The 18729-nt window shown below is 42.4% G+C and overlaps 1 protein-coding gene across 4 annotated transcripts in view; it reads right to left on the bottom strand.

Annotated features, from left to right (window-relative positions):
* Positions 1-2282: 2282 nt before the first annotated feature.
* si:ch211-119c20.2 (caskin-2) overlaps positions 2283-18729 on the bottom strand; it is a 66741-nt gene continuing 50294 nt past the window's right edge. For 2 of the 4 annotated variants that reach the window (XM_037755228.1, XM_037755229.1), the window contains exons 13-22: positions 18487-18573; positions 16450-16577; positions 16199-16280; positions 11080-11153; positions 9584-9694; positions 8730-8831; positions 8401-8539; positions 4545-6794; positions 4184-4421; positions 2283-2935 (exon numbers count right to left, since the gene is read on the bottom strand). In XM_037755228.1, coding sequence (XP_037611156.1) covers positions 2839-2935; positions 4184-4421; positions 4545-6794; positions 8401-8539; positions 8730-8831; positions 9584-9694; positions 11080-11153; positions 16199-16280; positions 16450-16577; positions 18487-18573 — 3308 coding nt within the window. In that variant the 3' untranslated portion in view covers positions 2283-2838. The remainder of the gene's footprint in view (positions 2936-4183; positions 4422-4544; positions 6795-8400; positions 8540-8729; positions 8832-9583; positions 9695-11079; positions 11154-16198; positions 16281-16449; positions 16578-18486; positions 18574-18729) is intronic. The other 2 variants (XM_037755230.1, XM_037755232.1) reach the window with 1 other exon arrangement.

Genomic DNA, 18729 nt, shown 5'->3' with positions numbered 1-18729 from the left:
TCGAGTCTGGTTTGTATATTAACAATTTGCATCACTCGGGGTAAAACTATGGAAAGCAACGGACAAACACTTCCTCAGTACAAATTCTCCTTTTAATGATTTACAGGATGATACAGAATTCAATGGAAATATTAATAAAAAAGTAACAGGCATCCATCAACATAGAACAGAGGAATCAATAGTGCTAATACTTTGTTTCGATGTAAAAAAAAAAAAAAAAAAACACAATCTTAAAAATATGCCAACTCCCTGATTTTCTTTTACAGTGCACCCATCTCTTCTCCCTGCAAAGGTTTGGGAAGAACTTTGTAAGGGCGGTTTTAAAAAATCGGAGTGTCTTTGTAAGGACAAATGTAGGATTAATTTAGGATTAAAAGAGGATGGCCCACAGAAGGCTGCATACAACTGCACAGTAAGTGTAGTAAATGACTGATAGTGGCGTCAGATGAATTCATAATAAAAGCATTGTTTTGTGCAGTGAATACTAGGGGTGGGAAATTAGAAATCAATTCACCTATGTATCGCAATTTTTTTTAGGATTTTTGAAATAGATTTTTTAATGCCAGAATCAATATATTTGCTTAATTTGAGTCTATGCGGAGGTAGACGGAAGTTACCGCTTTTATTGTTGTAGCCTGAGTAACGTGACGTCATATCCGTTCCAACTCCGTCAACAAAAACAAACCAGCCGGCCGCCGCGAGCCGAAACTAAAAAGTATAACGACCTGCACCCTCACATTTTAAATCCAAAGTGGTAAACACTACACATACAGTAAAGTATGGAAACACTTTGGGTTTCACACATTGCCAGGAAAAGCAGAGCTAGACATCACGGCTAAAGCTGCATGCTAACTCTGTCGTGGACAGGAAACGTTATCGTAACGTGCATTCGATACGTGGTCAAATCGTCTGACGCTACAACTGTAGAGCACCCATACTCTATACTGACATTTCTGTTAAATGCATTCAAACGGCCCCGATGGAGCTGACCATGGATGTATAAAGAGAACGGAGCTAACGGGAGAACTAGAGACGGACTTGGAGAAGTTAGCGGAGTGACTACATCCGGTTTTCAAAATAAGGTGTTAACAAAAGGGAACTGTATATACAAAATACATATTTGAAAATAAGATTGATTGGATTATATTCACCAGAAGTATAAAACATTACATGTCCCTTATAAATTAAAAAGAAAAAAAGAGGAAAATGTATTATATTATATTTTTATTTATTCTTTATATTTTGGGTTGCTGGAAAAATGTAATAAATAATGCCTGACAATGACTGATATATTTGACTTCAGGACATCTCTGACTACACACAGGCTGAAAATCAAACATTCTTACTTTATTAATTTAGATCTTTTCCAAAGTAAAAGTCCCTAGAAGTGTATAATTCAACTTTTTTCCAATGGTCTAGTGTTAAAAAAGTTAACAAAAATCAATATACATATGGAATCGGCACCCTAGTATCGCGATAGTATCGAATCGGGAGATAGGTGAATCGTCCCAGCCCTAGTGAATCCTCTATATGTGCATACGAAGAGAGGGATAGGTAAATGAAAGTAACAAAACAACAGCTCTTAGTTCCCCAACGTTAAGTTAAACTTACAAACTCTTTGACATATCTGGCTTCAATAAACTTTGGTAATCCTGAATATCTTGTCTCACAAACAGCTGGTTCTGTTAACTCTGCGTTTATCAGTCCAATTATTAGTATTGATTCCCACTGGGGAAATTCATTCATTGCAGCAGTAAAGAAAGTAAGACCATAAACCAGAGTTAACCCTGTAACTGCTTTGTGAGCGCTCCCTGCTCTTCTTCAACGGAGTCTGGAATGTGCTGGGATCATTTAAATGTATTAATTGATTAGAATTAAACATGTAAAAGGCTTTAATTACACACTCCAGACTCCCGATCTCTTTACAGTGTTCAGTCACTAAATAATGAACAACTTCTTTCATAAAGGTTGACCTTTTGAAATGCTTTGTTAACAGGCCACTGTTTGAAATGTTTAAAAGCATCTCCCCATTCTTTGAAAAACAGCCACACTTACAGTAAATTCACTTCATAGCACCCTGAGGCGAGCTGTAAAAACCTTCCAAACTGTTAGTGGGAGGTGGACTGAGCTCCACAGTCTGATACACATCTCTTCTCACTGCCGAGAACGCTTTAAAGAAAGAATGTTTCCTCACTTTGTGCTGACAGAAGCCCCATAATGTGCCTCTTGAAGAGGATAAAAGACTTTGGTAAAAAAAAAAAAAAAACATGTCAAATCATATCATCAGGAATATGCTGCTTTAAATACAATAAACATTTTTTTTTTCCATGTTATAGACAATAAGCAGCAAAATATATATAACACAGTTATGCTAATATACACTTAGAACGATTTAGACAGTCAATAGGAACTCCATTTGTTAAAAAACAAACATATAGAAGTATAAATATACTCAGTATAAAGATATCTGACTACACACATACACAGTGCCACCATAGACTCATCCATATATATTTACAGGTAATGTGAATAAAATGGACCCTTATTCCCTTTTAGTGATAATATACCGAACACACACACACACAGATGTTAAGGAAGCTGATCTCGCAGCTGCTGTTTGTAGTAGCTCCAATAACATTCCCAGGTGTGTGTCCTAAGGCGAAGTGCTCGCGTTGGAAAAAAACTGGGCAATATTGGAAAAAGAAAGTTGTGCAGGAAATCCTCAAATGTGCACTTTTTGAGGGATTAAATAAAGCATCTTATTGATTCATCCAGAGTGATGATCCCTCCACTGTCTCTGTTCTTTACCAGCATCAAAGGTTCATTTTGATCTCCTTGTCACTCCAACATGGCGTCCAGCTGGTCAGCCAGGTCGTCGAACATGTTGCCGATGTCATCGAGAATATTTCCCGCAGCCTTCACTGTGCTGCCGCCACTGCGAAAACAAATAGGATTGTTACAAGCCTTCTGATTTAGAGATGTGACGGTGAGGGGAAATTTCCCACCGGTTAATAAACTCGTGACAACACCAGATGTTGCAGATTACACCGGATATTTTACAAGAATATATGACGGTCAATATGTGAAGCGTGCTTACTTCGATCTTTACCGTCGGGTGGCGGTGTGTCTGGCCTCTCCGGTAGAGCTTTTGCTGCGCCGCGCACACCGGCTATGACTCTTTTTTAACATGCTATACTATTGTTTTTTTTTTACATACTATACTGTGACTGTTTTTTCGACATAATATATTACTTTTTTTTTCAGGCATACTACACTATGACTTTTTATCATGACATTTTCGACATTATATACTATGACCTTTTTTTTATGACATTTTCGACATACTATACTATGACTATTTATCATGAAATTTTCGAAGTACTATACTATGACATTTTTTTCCATGAAACTTTCAACATACGACCTTTTTACATACGACCTATGACCTTTTTATCATGAAACTTTCGACATACTATACTATGACCTTTTTATCATGAAATTTTCGACATACGACCTTTTTACATACGACCTATGACCTTTTTATCATGAACTTTTCAACATACTATACTATGACCTTTTTATCATGAAATTTTCGACATACTAAACTGACTTTTTTTATGAAAACAATATTATGATAAATATTATGATGTTGTCTTTATGTTCATTTTAACTGTGTAAAGTGTTTGAATTTCTTGAAAAATGCTATATAATTCAAATGTATCATTATTATTATTATTATTATTATTATTATTATTATTACTACAATACTATGACTTTTTTTCGACGTACTATACTATGACTTATTTGACTCTTTTTTCAACATACTATAAAAAGACTTTCATGACTTTCTTATGACATTTTACGGTATATTATACCATGACTTTTTACGACATTTTTTATGGCATATTATATTATGACCTATTAATGATATTTTTTATAGCATACTATACTATGACTTTTTTGACATTTTTTATGGCATATTATACTGAAACTGTGGCGTACCTACCTCGACTGTAGGTAATTAATGGGAAACAGTGGATTAGCCATGGTAAAAAATGAGAACTGAACGAGTTTCCCTTTTGTATCAAGCACCAAAAAAATTGTAGCTTGACGTGTTTGGGTTGATTTGCCCTACATCACAACGATACATTGTGCAGCCCTAGTGTAGATCAGTCGTGCTTACCTGTCCACAGTGCTCCCATGTGCCAGTTGGTTCTCCACCACTTTGAGAGCAGCCTCCAGTGATGTACTGGTTTGCTCCAGCCTCTTCTGAGCCAGCACCTCCAGACCAGCCGCACCAACTAGGGGTGTCCCTGTTTTCCCTGCCTGACCCAGTGGGGCCGAGGTGGGGTACGAAGGGGCCGGAGCTGGGGAGGACGGAGCAGCGAACGCAACGCTCTGGACCATAATGATGTTCAGTCCTGAGGGACAATAAGAGATGGATTAACCTGTCATCCGAAATAAATCAAGAAATTTGGGCCAAAATATTATTTGTTAATGAGTCAGATTTAGTTTTAGTAGTTTTTTAAGTTGGTCAGTGTTACCTGCTGTTGATGCCGGGACCATGCTGGGCTGAGGGAGTCTTGATACAGACAAAACAGGTGCTTTCTGTGGACTCTCAGGCTTGGACATCACTGTCTGTGGGTTCACAGGCTTGGAGCTGGGTATACTTGAGTGTATCATGGCGCCCAGCTTTGGAGAGACAGTGTGAATCTGTACGCTGGTGAGTTTAGGAATGGCTGTTTGTGCACTAGCTTGAACTGTTTTCTGAGGGGTTGTTGGTTTGCTGTTAGGCGGTTGTTTAAGAGGACTGGAAGGTTTTGAGGACACTGGAGGCTTCGGGCCTTTTCCCATGGAGCCTACTCTCTGAAACATATTCCCCGGCCTCATAGATTCATCATCGCTCGGCACCCTGACATCATTAGGTGTGTGGAGGCTGTTGGTCTGCGGGTGGTTGTAGTCTCTGCTGGGGGAGGTGGCCTCCTCAGGTGTCAACGAGTCTTTGTCTTTGGGTTTGTGTCGTCTTTTCACCGTGTCAGACTCTTTCAAATTGAACTCTGGGAGGTCCAGGCTGTTCGGGGTCTGTGCCGGATGCTCTGGAGGAGTCCTGACGTCAGCGTCTGTGCGGGGGGCAACTGCTATCCTGGGCCGCTGTTTGATAGTGAGGTTGCCTTCATCGGCAAAAGGGAGGTGTTCACCAAAAGTGTGCTTTGGAGATGCAGTAGCACTCTTTGAAATTCTTTCGCTTTGCCTTGCTTTCTCTTTTAGTGATCCCTGTGTGCCTCCGCCTCTTTGTCTGTCAATCTCCACTTCTGTCCTCTCACTTCCTGTCCTCCTCAGGCCCCCCAGGCCCAGAGCAGGGACAGGTTTGGAGTGGTGTAGGATGATGTGGGGAGTCATTCCATGTGGAATTGGGGAGGAAATGGGGATGAAAACAGGTGAAACTTGGATGTGAGTTGGTGGTATATCTATCCTCCTGGATGGACTGCTGCTGCTGCTGCTGCTTCCCTCTAGCCTGGCTGCGATGCTCCTCACGCTGCCCGCACCCTCCGTCTCCACCCCTCCCTTCACCTCTGGCTCCACCACATTCCCGTTTCCCGGTTGGCGTGTCGGGCTGCCGCTTACCGAGCTCATCCTCTTAGGCGGCACTGGGGGTGGGCCTTTGCGTCGCGATCGCACAGCGAACGATTGGCTGCGGTTGAAGTGCCGTTGGGTCCCCGTGGCGCTCGTGTGCCCGCGTCCCGGCCTGCGCGACAGGGTGGCGTAGGAGGGCATGACCGCAGAGGAAGCTGAGGTGCAGCTGGGAGCGAGGTCGTCGTCATCGTCTGGCTCGCCGTCGGACAAAGCGTAGCGAGTCAGGCTTTGGGCGCGCTTTTTGTGCGGGCCCCTCTGGGCGACATCAGCTGGGCCCTGTCCAGGCAGGGGTCCCAGCAGAAGGACCGCTCCGGGCAGCGGTTTGGAGAGCGGCCGTGGAGCCCCGTTGACGCCTCCGGCCTGGGCGTGGAGGTAACTGAAGGCCTTCTGTGAGGGGGAAGGCTGCGGGGACGGAGAGGAAGGGGAGGTGGTCGGGTGGTGCTGAGAGAGGCGGTTAGGGGACTGGAAGTGTTTGGCCTTTGGTGGGACGGCCGGGTAGGCAAAGCGAGGCATCTTGCTGGGGGTTAGCGGAGGTGTTAGTGGAGAGAAGGGCAGTTTGTTGGGAGTAGCAGAGCGACTCAGGTGCTCCCACATCTCTGTGGGTCTCTGTCGACCTCTATCTCCAGGACTGCTCCCTCCACGCTTGGCCTCTTCTCCCGCACCACACCCCAGACTCTCCTCTGACCGGCTGGATACCCTGGTTGAAGACTGGGCGGCTTGGTGATCTTGAGAATATCCTGAATTGGAATTTCCAGAATTTCCAGAATTTCCAGAATTTCCAGAATTCCCTGATCCCCGTGATCGCATGCTAATGCTCTCCTGACTGATAGATATAGCTGCTGCAGAGGTCACGCCCCTGATGCCGAACGCCTCGGCGGCTCCTCCTCCCGCCCTGCCCATCATAGCGTTCTGCAACTCGGCGCTCAGCTCGCTGTCCTGGAAGGAGAGGAGGGCCCTGGGGGTTCGAGGGGAGGGGCAGCAGTCGTCGGCGGTAGCGTGAGCGTGCGCATTGTGCGTCGGCGTGTGCTCGATGGCCACCAGCTCCAGGGCGGTGGGGGGCTTCCGTCGGAGGGTCCCGCCTCCGGCTCTGTCGGCATGGTTACGAGAACGCTGCAGGTCGCTGAGTCTCTTCACTGCTAACATTAGCTTCTTCTGATGGCCTGAAATAGAGAGATAGCAATCACTACAATCTGCTGAATATACAACACAGAGCAGCTTCTAATGAGTCAGTTACAAAAATACTCAAGGTCCACTTACCAGTTTTTTGCTAGAGCTTTCAGACACATTTCAGGGTCTTCCTCATTGGATAGAGTTTACTCAGACTAAAACCATTAAAATGATAATAAATATAATAATAATAAAAACATCTGTGCCTATTGTTTTCTATGTAAGGCATCAGGATACATCACTGTCCTGTTCCCCAGTGTCAACGCACAGAGCTATTTCATCACATTTACATCCTGGCTACTGGACCAGGACTACTTCGTTTGTCTGTGTGGCCCATCCAGTGTGCTACAGGTGTCACATGATACGTGTCAAATGATGCGCTGCTATGAGGTGCAACCAGCATATGTTGCACTTAACAGGAGCACAAGTAATGAAAAGTTATAAAGTCAGCAAACTGACTCAGAAATGTCAGTTGTCAATAGGTTTTTAAAAACATCTTGCAAAAGGAGGATCCCTGGCCGTAAGCTAATGCTATTTTTTGGGGGCCTTAGCATGGAAAAGTTTGGGAACCTCTGAGTTACAGCAATATCTATCTAAAGTTAGCCACCATAATAAGCTACTGGTCATACAAGACCAAGGCTGCGGTGGAATAATAAAAAAAAAATGACATCCTATATCTTTTCCTAACCACTTTTCCTTGACCTCAATGGAAAACGTCATGAGGTCAAGAATTCGTCAGGACTTAGGAAAAGACAACCGCGGTGCTCAGAAAATCCGACTGCACTTACACTATGCAACGGCGGATGTTTTTTTTTTTGTTGCAACTTTTATTTATAACACAAAGAAAATGAGTACAGTGACAAACAATTAACTAATTCAATTAATTCCTGTCTAAAACAGAATCCAAAACAGAATCTATCCATAATGTACGATTAAACTGTGACGACGGATGGTGCGTCACTTTAAATGCTGCTGCCGCAAGGAATTGTGGGACGATATTATCTCCTTTCCATTCGTAAAGGATGTTCCAGTGTTCCCTATGCTAAAGAAGATAAAGGAAGCGTTGAAGCACCTTGCCTTAGCATTTAGAGAATTCCACCAGTTCTCATCATGGCTGCCACTTACAGTAGATACTGTCATTTCACTGAATCAGGAACCTTCATAAGCAAAAAAGACTATTTGACCGTAGCCCAAGTCAGGCTGGTGCAGGATAAAACTGTGCTGAACTGAGTAAGGGTGCATTTCATTGCTTATTAATTCAAATTTTCAATTGTAAGAGGAAGATTGTGTTCTTTTTGTTGTTTTAAAGCAGTCATTCCTCTTTGAGTTACTACTAATGTTCTTGTGCTACAAAGTATGTCGAAAACATTTATATGGAATATATACACGGTGTAAAATCAATCAAAGTAGAGTGGAAATTCATGAAAGGAATCTGTAAGTCCAAAGCCTCACTAGAGGCTTCCATTTTCCTCACACCAACATGATGTGTGAAGTGTAAAGTTTGTTTGGAGACACAAAAGAAAGCTTAATCCTTAGGGGGGGGGGGGAAACCACTGAAATCCACAGCAGATTTCATAGAAATCCGGTGTAATTGCTCACCCAGTTTGGTGATGCCTATCTCCTGCAGGTCCTCCCAGGTGATGTCTTTGACGATGGTTATGGAGTCATAGCCATTGTCACACAATCGCTTCTGGTACTGAGGCAGTCCGATCACACTCAGCCACTCCCCCAGGTCCGACTGAGAGCAACAAAGACAAAAAGAGACCAAAGTCACAATCATCCTGGACGTAGTGTTTTGCTGATTTTAAGTAGCAGTATCAATTGTGTAGCCATGATGGCACACAGGTATAGACATTAGTATTACAACAAATTCAACAGTAAGTAGCTGCATTTCATGAATGTTACAACATTAGAGGTGTTTTCCTCACAGGGATGTAATCAGGCAGCCACTCGGGGATGCTCAGCTTGCCGATCTCCATTGAGATCTTCTTTCTGTGGCCTGGTTTGGTGACTCCGATGGCTGTCAGGTCCTGAAGAACAAAACACACAAAGGCAGCCGGTGAATACGCAACTTTTAAAATATTGGCGATTGACTGCTACAGTAAAATGAATATTTATATTAGGGCTGTCAAAGTTAATGGGATAATAACGTGCAATCTGAACAGATCAGTGGGATTTGCATTTATCACAGTCCTTGTAACATCCAACATCATAGCTCTACTTTGAGAGGGCACACACAGTGAGATGGCGCATCTCTTTGCAAATCAAATAAAGTATTTTTAAAGTTTTTAATTTTTAAAGTTAATCTTTTATCCAATAATAAATATATACATATATTTGCATAAAGCAAGCATATTTCCCCATTCCCATATTGATAAAAGTATTAAATACTTGCCAAATTTCCCTTTAAGGTACATTTTGAACAGATAAAAAAATGTGTGATTAATTTGTGATTAATCGCGATTAACTATGGACAATCATGCTATTAATCGCGATTACATATTTTAGTCGATTGACAGCCCTAGCAAGAAGGTTAATAAAGATGCCACATTTCTTCTTAGTAAATTAACTGGTCTTGATTTACAGTACAATAATATACATCATGCGGTATACATGCAGGCATGCAAAAAATATGGAGATAGAAGGTGGCTGAAAGTGCATAGCAGAAAAAAGTGTTGCAAATGAATAAAACAAGCAAGAAACACATTCAACAAAAACAATAAATGGATTTAATTAATTAATACTAAAATACTAATTCTCACACACACACACACACACACACCTCTGGGGTCACCCTGCTGATGGTGGGTACATCGTATCCTGCGTTGATGAAGTTGGCTGTGTACTGCTCCAGCTGGAACTCATACAGCCACTGGTAGATGGCCTCAGAGTCCTGACAACAGAGAGGGATGATGTTTATGAGGCTTATGAAGCTAAAAATAGTCAACAGACTCTTTTCCCATTGCCAGTAGACAAGTAGCCTTTCTGTTTTTTTTCCTATGTTTTTGTGTTTTTGTCACGAATGCGCCGGAAAGCAGGATTAGTAAACAGTAAAAATGTTACGGAGGTCTTCTTTTTTTAAAATCTGTTACTTATTCAGTCTCTGTTTCAAACTCTCAAACCAGAGTTGGAGATGGTCGGAACAGTGGAAAGACTAACTAAGAATGTTTTGATGAGTTTTATTTTGTTTGTCGAGTTTGAATGAAGTGTGTTTTACAATGATCAACGAGGTAAAATTACTGTTTCGGTCAATGGAGTCTGGTGGCTTTGAGGAGAGCATGTAACGGCTGTTTCTTTTCACCTCTAACTCGATGAATTAAGGGTTTATATCAACCAAATCAGAGTTGGTGATTGTTGGAATAGTGGAAAGACTAACCAAGACGGTTTTGATGAGTTTTATTTTGTTTGTCGAGTTTGAATGAAGTGTGTTTTACAATGATCAGCGAGGTAAAATTACTGTTTCGGTCAATGGAGTCTGGTGGCTTTGAGGAGAGCATGTAACGGCTGTTTCTTTTCACCTCTAACTCGATGAATTAAGGGTTTATATCAACCAAATCAGAGTTGGTGATTGTTGGAATAGTGGAAAGACTAACCAAGACGGTTTTGATGAGTTTTATTTAGTTTCTGTCGAGTTTGAATGAAGTCTGTTTTACGACAATCAGCAAGATAAAATTACTGTTTCTGTCAATGGAGTCTGGTGCCTTTGAGGAGAGCATATTAATTGTATGTTTTCTACGTTAATAAATTATAATAATTGTCCAAATCCCTGTTGATTACCTTCGCCAAGGCCAATGGCCCTAAAGGAGGTTATGTTTTCACCGGCGTTGGTTTGTTTGTTTGTTTGTCTGTTAGCAGGATTACTCCAAAAGTTCGAGATGGATTTGAATGAAATCTTTAGGAGGGGTGGGGTGTGGCACAATTAACAATCCATTAGATTTTGGTGGCGATTAAGGAAATTTGTAAGAATGTTGAATGAGAGAGGCATCCGGCGTTACATTACATGGAAACACACCGTGTTAATAATAAGCCGACCACCTCACGATACCGCCAGCTGTGAGTTGTGATCTGTTTTTAAAGTCACGCACCTTGGCGGAGGTCTGTGCTCTCCGAGTGCCATTCTAGCTCATAATATATTCACTTCAACGTGGGTCACCTGGCATCGCACGAGTCATTTGTCCCGGGAATGAATGCCGATTGTAACCTTTCCCACTAAAGACAAAAGCCAGATGTTTTTGGGTTTTTTTGTGCAGTGGGAAAGGGGCGCTGAGCTCAACTCACCTTGCCCTCCAGAAGTTCTTCTGGCCTCACGAAGCCTCTTTGAAGAGTGCCGTTGACCTGCCGACGGGAACCACCTAGAAAACACACATGATCAATCTTTTAAGGACGACAACCTCCACAATGCTTTATTGTGAGTGAGTGACGGGTCAGCACGCCTTGACGGAAGCAAGAGGACACCTTTAGAACACTAAGACCCGCCCAGACAAAGACAGAACAAAGACTCGACAGTAACAAAGTGTCTGGTGAGTGAATCAAAACTGTTTGCAAACAAATGAGAAGAATAATACACCTTTGAGCAAGTTACTAATATAGTTTCTCAGTCGTGTCAAACTAAGTTAAATCCTGTCGAGTCTTGCAGCTGTCTGGGATGGGGGTTGTTGTTGGGTCTCTCCAGGTGAGTGAAGGTGTGTTATCTACCTGATCTGAAAACCCACTGAACACACTCATGACTCATCTCTCTTTGAGTCATGACACATGACCACAGATCTCTGAGGAATGCACCTTTCCTCCCATTTTCTTCATCTTTTGCCCGAGGCCAGCGTTTTAATTGTTTCTCTTTCTTCTCTTTAAGACATCCATCCTGAGGGGGCCCATGTACCTTTTAATTATCACAGTCTATAAAGCACCTTTCTACACGCACTAATACACTTAGTTATGCCCTTTTCCCATCAAAATGAACCCGAATATGTGGGGAATAGGAGATAGACTCCTTTCCCATTGCCAAGAAACAAGTAATCTTTCTGTTGTATTTCTGGTGTGTCACGTCCGACGTCACAAATGCGCCGGAAAGCAGGGTTACAGTAAAACAGGTTACGTTGATTACTGGAAAGATTAACAAAGACGGGTGCAGCGATTTCATCACCGTGAGGTTGCCAGTTTTGGCACCATCCTAAACCTGTGCTCACCGACCGCATCCAGCAACCAGTGCTACCGACACTGCAAGTATACTGGGTAGATGGATAAACTGTTGTTTGCCAAAAACTAGTATTGATTAGTACAGACTAAACAAACAAGATACAAGGTGGGCATATTTTTTAACTTTGAACAGGCCAGGCAAGCTGTTTCTAACCTGACGCGCCAGATGGTTTGAGAAGCCATCATTGGAAACTGTTTGGAAAAGGGCAGGCACTTTCAAAAAAGTACTTGACAGGTGATTGGATGAACCATCTGTCAATCAAACTCTTGCTGAAGCCAGTCGGGAGAAGAGCGAAAAAACATATTTTCCATCGAGAAAAGCCTTTAGTGATGTGCTCATAAATTTCTTCCGCATGAAAAAAAAGCATAAAATATTGCTATTCAACTTAAGAAATCTTAAGTCGACTACGACCAAAATGACCGATTAGTCGACTAATCAACTAAGAAGGTTAGGGCAGCCCTAACTGATGCTGTTGCTGCATCTACGCTAACCTCTTTAGGAGCTGCCATTGTTGTTTAGAACAAACAGTCGCCTCTCTGTGTCGCATCACAAACACCTAAACCAAGCCTGTAGATGCTAGTGGTTCCTCACAGGACGCTGATTGGTGCGAACCACATTAGTTGAAGCCTGACAAGGTGGATTTTATATTATTATATTATACGCCGATCAGCCATAACATTACGACAGCACGGACACCCTGACCGGTCTGCGGCTACGCTGCCCCATACGCAACAAACTACGATGTACTGTGTGTTCTGACACCTTTCTGTCAGAACCAGCATTAACTTTTTCAGCAATTTGAGCTCCAGTAGCTCTTCTATTGGATCGGACAACATGGTCCAGCCTTCGCTCCCCACGTGCGGCATGACCCTGTTGCTGGTTCCCCGGTTTTCCTTCCTTGGACCACTTTTGGTAGGTCCTGACCACTGCAGACCGGGAACATCCCAAAAGAGCTGCAGTTTTGGAGATGCTCTGACCCAGTCGTCTAGCCATCACTATTTGGCCCTCGTCAAAGTCGCTCACATCCTTACGCTTGCTCATTTTTTCTGCCTCCAACACATCAACTTCAAGGACAAAATGTTCACTTGCTGCCTAAAATTATCCCCCCCACTGCCAGGTGCCATTATAACGAAATAATCAATGTTATTCACTTCACCTGTCAGAGGTCATAATGTTATGACTGATCAAAGTATATTGCGAGAATCCAGCTGTTGTGCAAGGTAAAGCCATATCCCCGTTTCCAGTCTTTATGCTAAGCTAGGCTAATCATGTCCTGACTCCAGTTCTTTACTAAACGCACAGACAAGCGAGTGATCAATCTTTTCATCTTCAACCGCAGTGAGTAAAGTGTATTTCCCAAAACTTTTTAAGTATAACTTTAGGTTCATCCAAAAGTTTAGAAGCCCCGAGGCCAAATGTGAGGTATTCTTCAGTCTAGACAACATGTCACATTCCCGTTTTCTATGTTGCTTATGTTTCTGTATTTTTTTTTTATTTGCTCTGTTTTTGGAGTTTTATTTTTCTCTACTCTGCTGTGAAGCTCAGGGGCCCGTGGTCTCCCAAGAGAGTCAAACACAGCAACTAGTGGAGAGGTATTTGGCCTCAGGGAGAAAAAGCTTTTGGCTGCTCTTCACAAACCCAAATAAAATTACAAAGTCAGCACACTTCAAAAAACATTTGACTCCATATTATATTACCAATATAAGTCTAGAGGCAAATCCTTTAAAGATCTCATCTTGTTTTACAGGCATTTTCTTTGCACCTGACAGTCCTAAACACAGAAGGGATGAAAAACTACAAAACATAGGACTAATGTTAAATTTTGTTTAATTTTTCAAACTTTCAGTTCATCAGGAGCATTTCCTCTGGTTTCACCTCACTGCCTCGATATTGTCTCAATAAACAAACACTGAGGTGAGTAGACTAGGGATGCACCGATACCGATACTGGATCGATACTGGATATCGGGCCGATACTGACTCAAATAGCTGGATCGGTTATCAGTGACAATGGGCCCAGTTTATTCAATTCAGTTCTATGTTTATACACTATATACTGGAATTTTAATTATTTTTTAATTTAGCTTTTTAGTTAGTATTAATTTAGTTTTTAATTTAGTAATTTAATTCAGTTTTTAACAATTTGTTGCTGCATTAAAAAGGTTTACACTTTGAAGATTTATTTTTTTACCAAGTTGCTGGTGTACAATTTATTATTTTAATATTAAATAATTCAGTAAATGTATATCTATGTATTTATTTGTTACATTTTGTTGTACAAAGTTAGAAAAGCAATGTTTAAGTCAAGCGTGGTGTTGCCTTACACATAAAAGAATGATCCCAGTCACTTCCACACATTGAGGCATACAGCTTATTAATTAAACACTGGTATCGGATCGGTACTCGGTATTGGCCGATACCCAAAGCCCAGGTAAAACTATCGGTATCAGGACTGAAAAAGTCGGATCTGTGCATCCCTAGAGTAGAATCCTCTGGTCACATCTAGCAACTGAATCTAGCGACAGAAAGGAAAGTTAAATGTGAATAAAATGCCTGATCCCCTGCAGCGGTGACAAAACATCAAGCATGACTTCTTACCCTTCAGGACGAAGGAGAGCGGCAGAGCTCCTGATGTTTGGCACTTCATCCCTCAATTCTCACTATCCTTCACATGGAGCAGACATTTCCTCCAGTTTAGTCATCTGATCTGTTCTCTTTCTCCTTCATTTGACAAATATGTTTTGCTCTTTTTCTGCTTCTGTTCCTGTCTCCTCCCTCTGACCCCTCCCTCCTCCACTTTATGAGCCTCCTTCCTATTCAGCCTGAGGTCAACAGAGATCCACTGCTTCATCTAGCATGTCACTCCAAAACACTTTCAAAGCCCCTTTCTCAGCAAGTCCAGAGGGTTGCTGCAACATGTTTCTGCACCTGCCGCACAGATCGAACAGCGTGTGCACACCTACACACACACGCATAAATTCTGCCAGCCTCTAGTGTCTCTTCAGAGAGGTGATCGGGGGGCTTTTATGGGTTGTGTGGTTGAAAGAAGCTTGTGGTTTTTTTGGTTTCTGTGGTGAGGTGAGGTAAGCCTTTTCTCTCTCCTCCCATCTCATTTCCTCTCAGACTCACAGCAATAACAGCTCAGCCTGCAGAACAAAACTGCTATGTTTATCTTTAAACGCATTCCTGAGGTAGAAGTAGTTACGGTGATGTTACAACAGGTTACAATAATAGTATCTAGATGCTGTTTACCGTGATGTATACCTTGGGTGTGAGTCCTAAAAATTCATCTTAGTCTCAGTCTCATAGACCTGTTTTTGTCTTTTTTTTAGGGGGGTACAGGCGGTCTTTAGGGGAAGATAGCAAGTCAAGAGTAGATGTCACTAGAAGTGGTGTACATCATCTGAACGCTGGAAACCTGAAGATTAATTTGAGATGCAGCTCAGCAATGTGTGTCAAGTTGCTCTAGTCATGAAAGTGTATAAGGGCTTTGAACATTATGATAGAAGTATATGATGGCCAGCCCCATGCTCTATTATGTCTCATAAGTTGTTGCAGCATTTTTTGGGTTGGTACCATTTGTTACACAGATTTTGTGCTAAATTTAACCATTTTTAAAACTCGAGAATTGATAAAAATGATCAATAATCCCTCCAAAATACCACATTAAGACACCAAGACCTTGAGGAACACCACAGAAAAAGTCTTTGGTATCAAACACTTTTGAAATTTGGAGATTTCTGCAAGAATTGCATTTTTCGGTGATTGGATGGCGGGCACTTCTGTTCTCGAAACTGCTCAGAAACCCCCTTATTGTCAAAGTAGCTAGGAAAGTCATCCATCCTCTGAATGCTCTAGGTCTGTAGTTTGTGGCTGTAAAGTTTCATGAGGCTGTGATTATCCTAGAGGTCACCACAGGTCATTTTATAAAGTGAGGTCAAGTTTAAAAAAATGGTCTCACTACAATGAAATGGCTACTATGGGGACTAACATCATCACACATGAATACAGTTGGGCTCATTGGATCCACAAGAGTCTCAGCTTTACAGTGATACCCAAGTTATGTAATTCAAGACTGTTTAAGCTATAATGCTAAGCGAAGGGGTAACCAGAGGTGACATATGGAGAAATCTTATCATTAGAATTGATAGAATTGTTATGAAACACAGGAAGAAGACAGAAGAGGTTTTATTCCTTGACCAACCTGTGGATCCATCAGCCTGTTTGCTGTGGTCTGCTCCTGCAATGTGGAGACGGTCTCCTAATTCACCAGCAGAGGGAGCCAGCTGCACACACAAAATCATGACAGAAGATGCAATGCTGAGATAATACTGAGATTACTGAGGTGCACTGCAGACAATATCCAACATGGCAAGTCTTGTATTAAAATGCTCATTCAAATGTTCAAGCAAGTGAATCGCGATGACACTGTGTAGTACTAGGAGCAGATCTAACCTTGCCAGTGTCAGCATTGTGGCGATTTTGAATCCCGTTCTGTCTGTGGCCGCTCTCGGAGCTCTGGCCGCTGCCAGCGCTGCGGCTGCTGCCCACGCTGCCGGTACTCCCGACGCTGTTTCTGTCACCTGAGAGAAAACAGACGGAGAGAGATCACAGTGTAGAATCAGACATGCGTAGAATCTGCTAGTTCGGAAATCAGGAGAGAGAGGCAAGATTGTAGGGGGTCATTTGAGGTTTAAGTGGTCTGAATGAACTGCAAAAAAAAAAACTATTTTAACAAGTCATTAGAAATTCCTGTTCACCCTTAAAGTATTAGTTTACCATTTTAGGAAAATACACTTATTTGCTTTCTTCCCAAGAGTTAAATCAGAAGATCAAAAACCAATTTCATGTCTGTGGGCAGCATGGGGCTAGAGCTGGGAGGTGATTAGCTTAGCTTAGCATAAAGACTGGAAGCAGAGGGAAACAGCTAGCCTGGCTCTGTCCAAAGTTTAAAACATAGGCTTATTAACAAGTCTAAAGTTCACCAATTGCATATCATTTGTTTAACCCATATATTAACAGAAATGTAAAAATTACAATTTGTGATTTTAGGGGGGTTAACATTAACCTGGTTTGTTAAACAGAACCGTTTGAGACGCCGTCATTGGAAACTGCTCAAAAAAAATACTTGGCATGTGATTGGATGAACCATTTGTCAATCGAACTCTTGCAGAAGCCAGTTGGGAGAAGAGCAAAAACTTCCATCTAGAAAAGCCTTTGGTGTCGTTCTTTGCGCTTCTGTTAATGAAGAAATACTCTCCGATTCGGATAGAACTGATGATGTTGTAGCATCTACGCCAACCTCTCCAGGAGCCGCCGTTGTTGTTTAGAACAAACAGTCGCCTCTCCGTGTTGTCACACACCTAAACTACGCCCGTAGCTGCCAGTAGCTCCTCACAGGAAGCTGAGGTTCGGACACAAACGCATTACTTGAAGCCTGACAGGATGTATTTTCCGTGTGATCTTGTGATCCCACGAGAATCCAGCTGCCGTGCAAGGTAAAGCTGCCTTCACGTGATAAGAGATTTGCTCGTCACTAACCGCAAGAGCACACGAACGCCATTCACTGTTTCTAGGCAACAACGGTTGCAGCTGTTCTCATTGGCTGCGCTTTGAAAAGTCAACGGTACCCAGGTTAAAGTTGAAATAATTTGAACTTTAAGAGCAGCGTTAGGTGGTGATTTCGAGCGGTGCGCTTCCGCCTAGTCGGGCGATACCGCTCTCCCCATAAAGGAAAACAAGGGCACAGCCAGCATGTGTAGACGGCTTTAGAGTTACATGGTGTAACAAACAGTTTATCCATTCCAGAAAGACAACTACAGCATGCAACTCCCCCTAGAACATTTTTGTTTTCGTATGAATTAAACAAACAAGATAAGTGATAATTAGTGAGCTTTTATGCTAAACTAGGCTTATTATATACCGGCTCTAGCTTTGATTGATATCAATCCTCTCATCTAACTCTAAACCGAAAGTGCCTTAATGTATTTACCATAATATCAAAGTGTTCCTTTAAAATGTTTCCAATTTCAGAAATGATCTGGAATTATATATCATGTCATTATCTCTTTGCTTATGAAAAACAAAACTACAATCTTCACAACAACACTTTGAACATGAAATGACTTGTTAAGATAATTGTTTTTCATATATCCGCTGTGTACAAGCTTTCAGGGTGGAGGCAGCAGCACCAGCAAGCTGTTAAAAACAAAACAGTCAGGCTTTAAAGCAGCGCTGCTCACTTACCATTATGTCCTGCTGCGAGGTAACTCAGTGGTTATGGTTACTGGATTATTGGGGTGTGGGTGGCAGGGGGGGGGCAGAAGGCTGGGGGGGCATGGTAAGGTTAGGATTTTGGGATATAAAGGGATAAAGATGGGAATAAGCTTCCGTAAAGAGGCCCAGTTTATCAGAATGGGTGCAGTGGGATCAGGTCAACAGGATCACACAGGGTTGGTTGGCAGGCAGGGGTTTGGGAGCACACACCCTTACCGGTGGGAGAGCTCCTGAGGACCCAAATGTCCTGAGTGGAGCTAGCAGGACTAGTTGGGACAGAGAGCTGACTGTCAGGTCGAGCACCTAACAAACACACACACACACACTTTAGACACACACTCACTGTATACTGTGGCTGGGAGTGGACCTACTGTATGAAGCTGACACTGAGCACCAGAGGACTGATTGAGAGGAGACTGGGACAAGGGTGCTGTTTGGGAGGGAAATGTGAAACCTGGA

The sequence above is a fragment of the Sebastes umbrosus genome, chromosome 20 (assembly GCF_015220745.1).
Source record: "Sebastes umbrosus isolate fSebUmb1 chromosome 20, fSebUmb1.pri, whole genome shotgun sequence".
Lineage (NCBI taxonomy): Eukaryota > Metazoa > Chordata > Actinopteri > Perciformes > Sebastidae > Sebastes > Sebastes umbrosus.
Note: the sequence above shows the minus strand (reverse complement) of the source record. Positions and strands in the feature narration are given on the sequence as shown.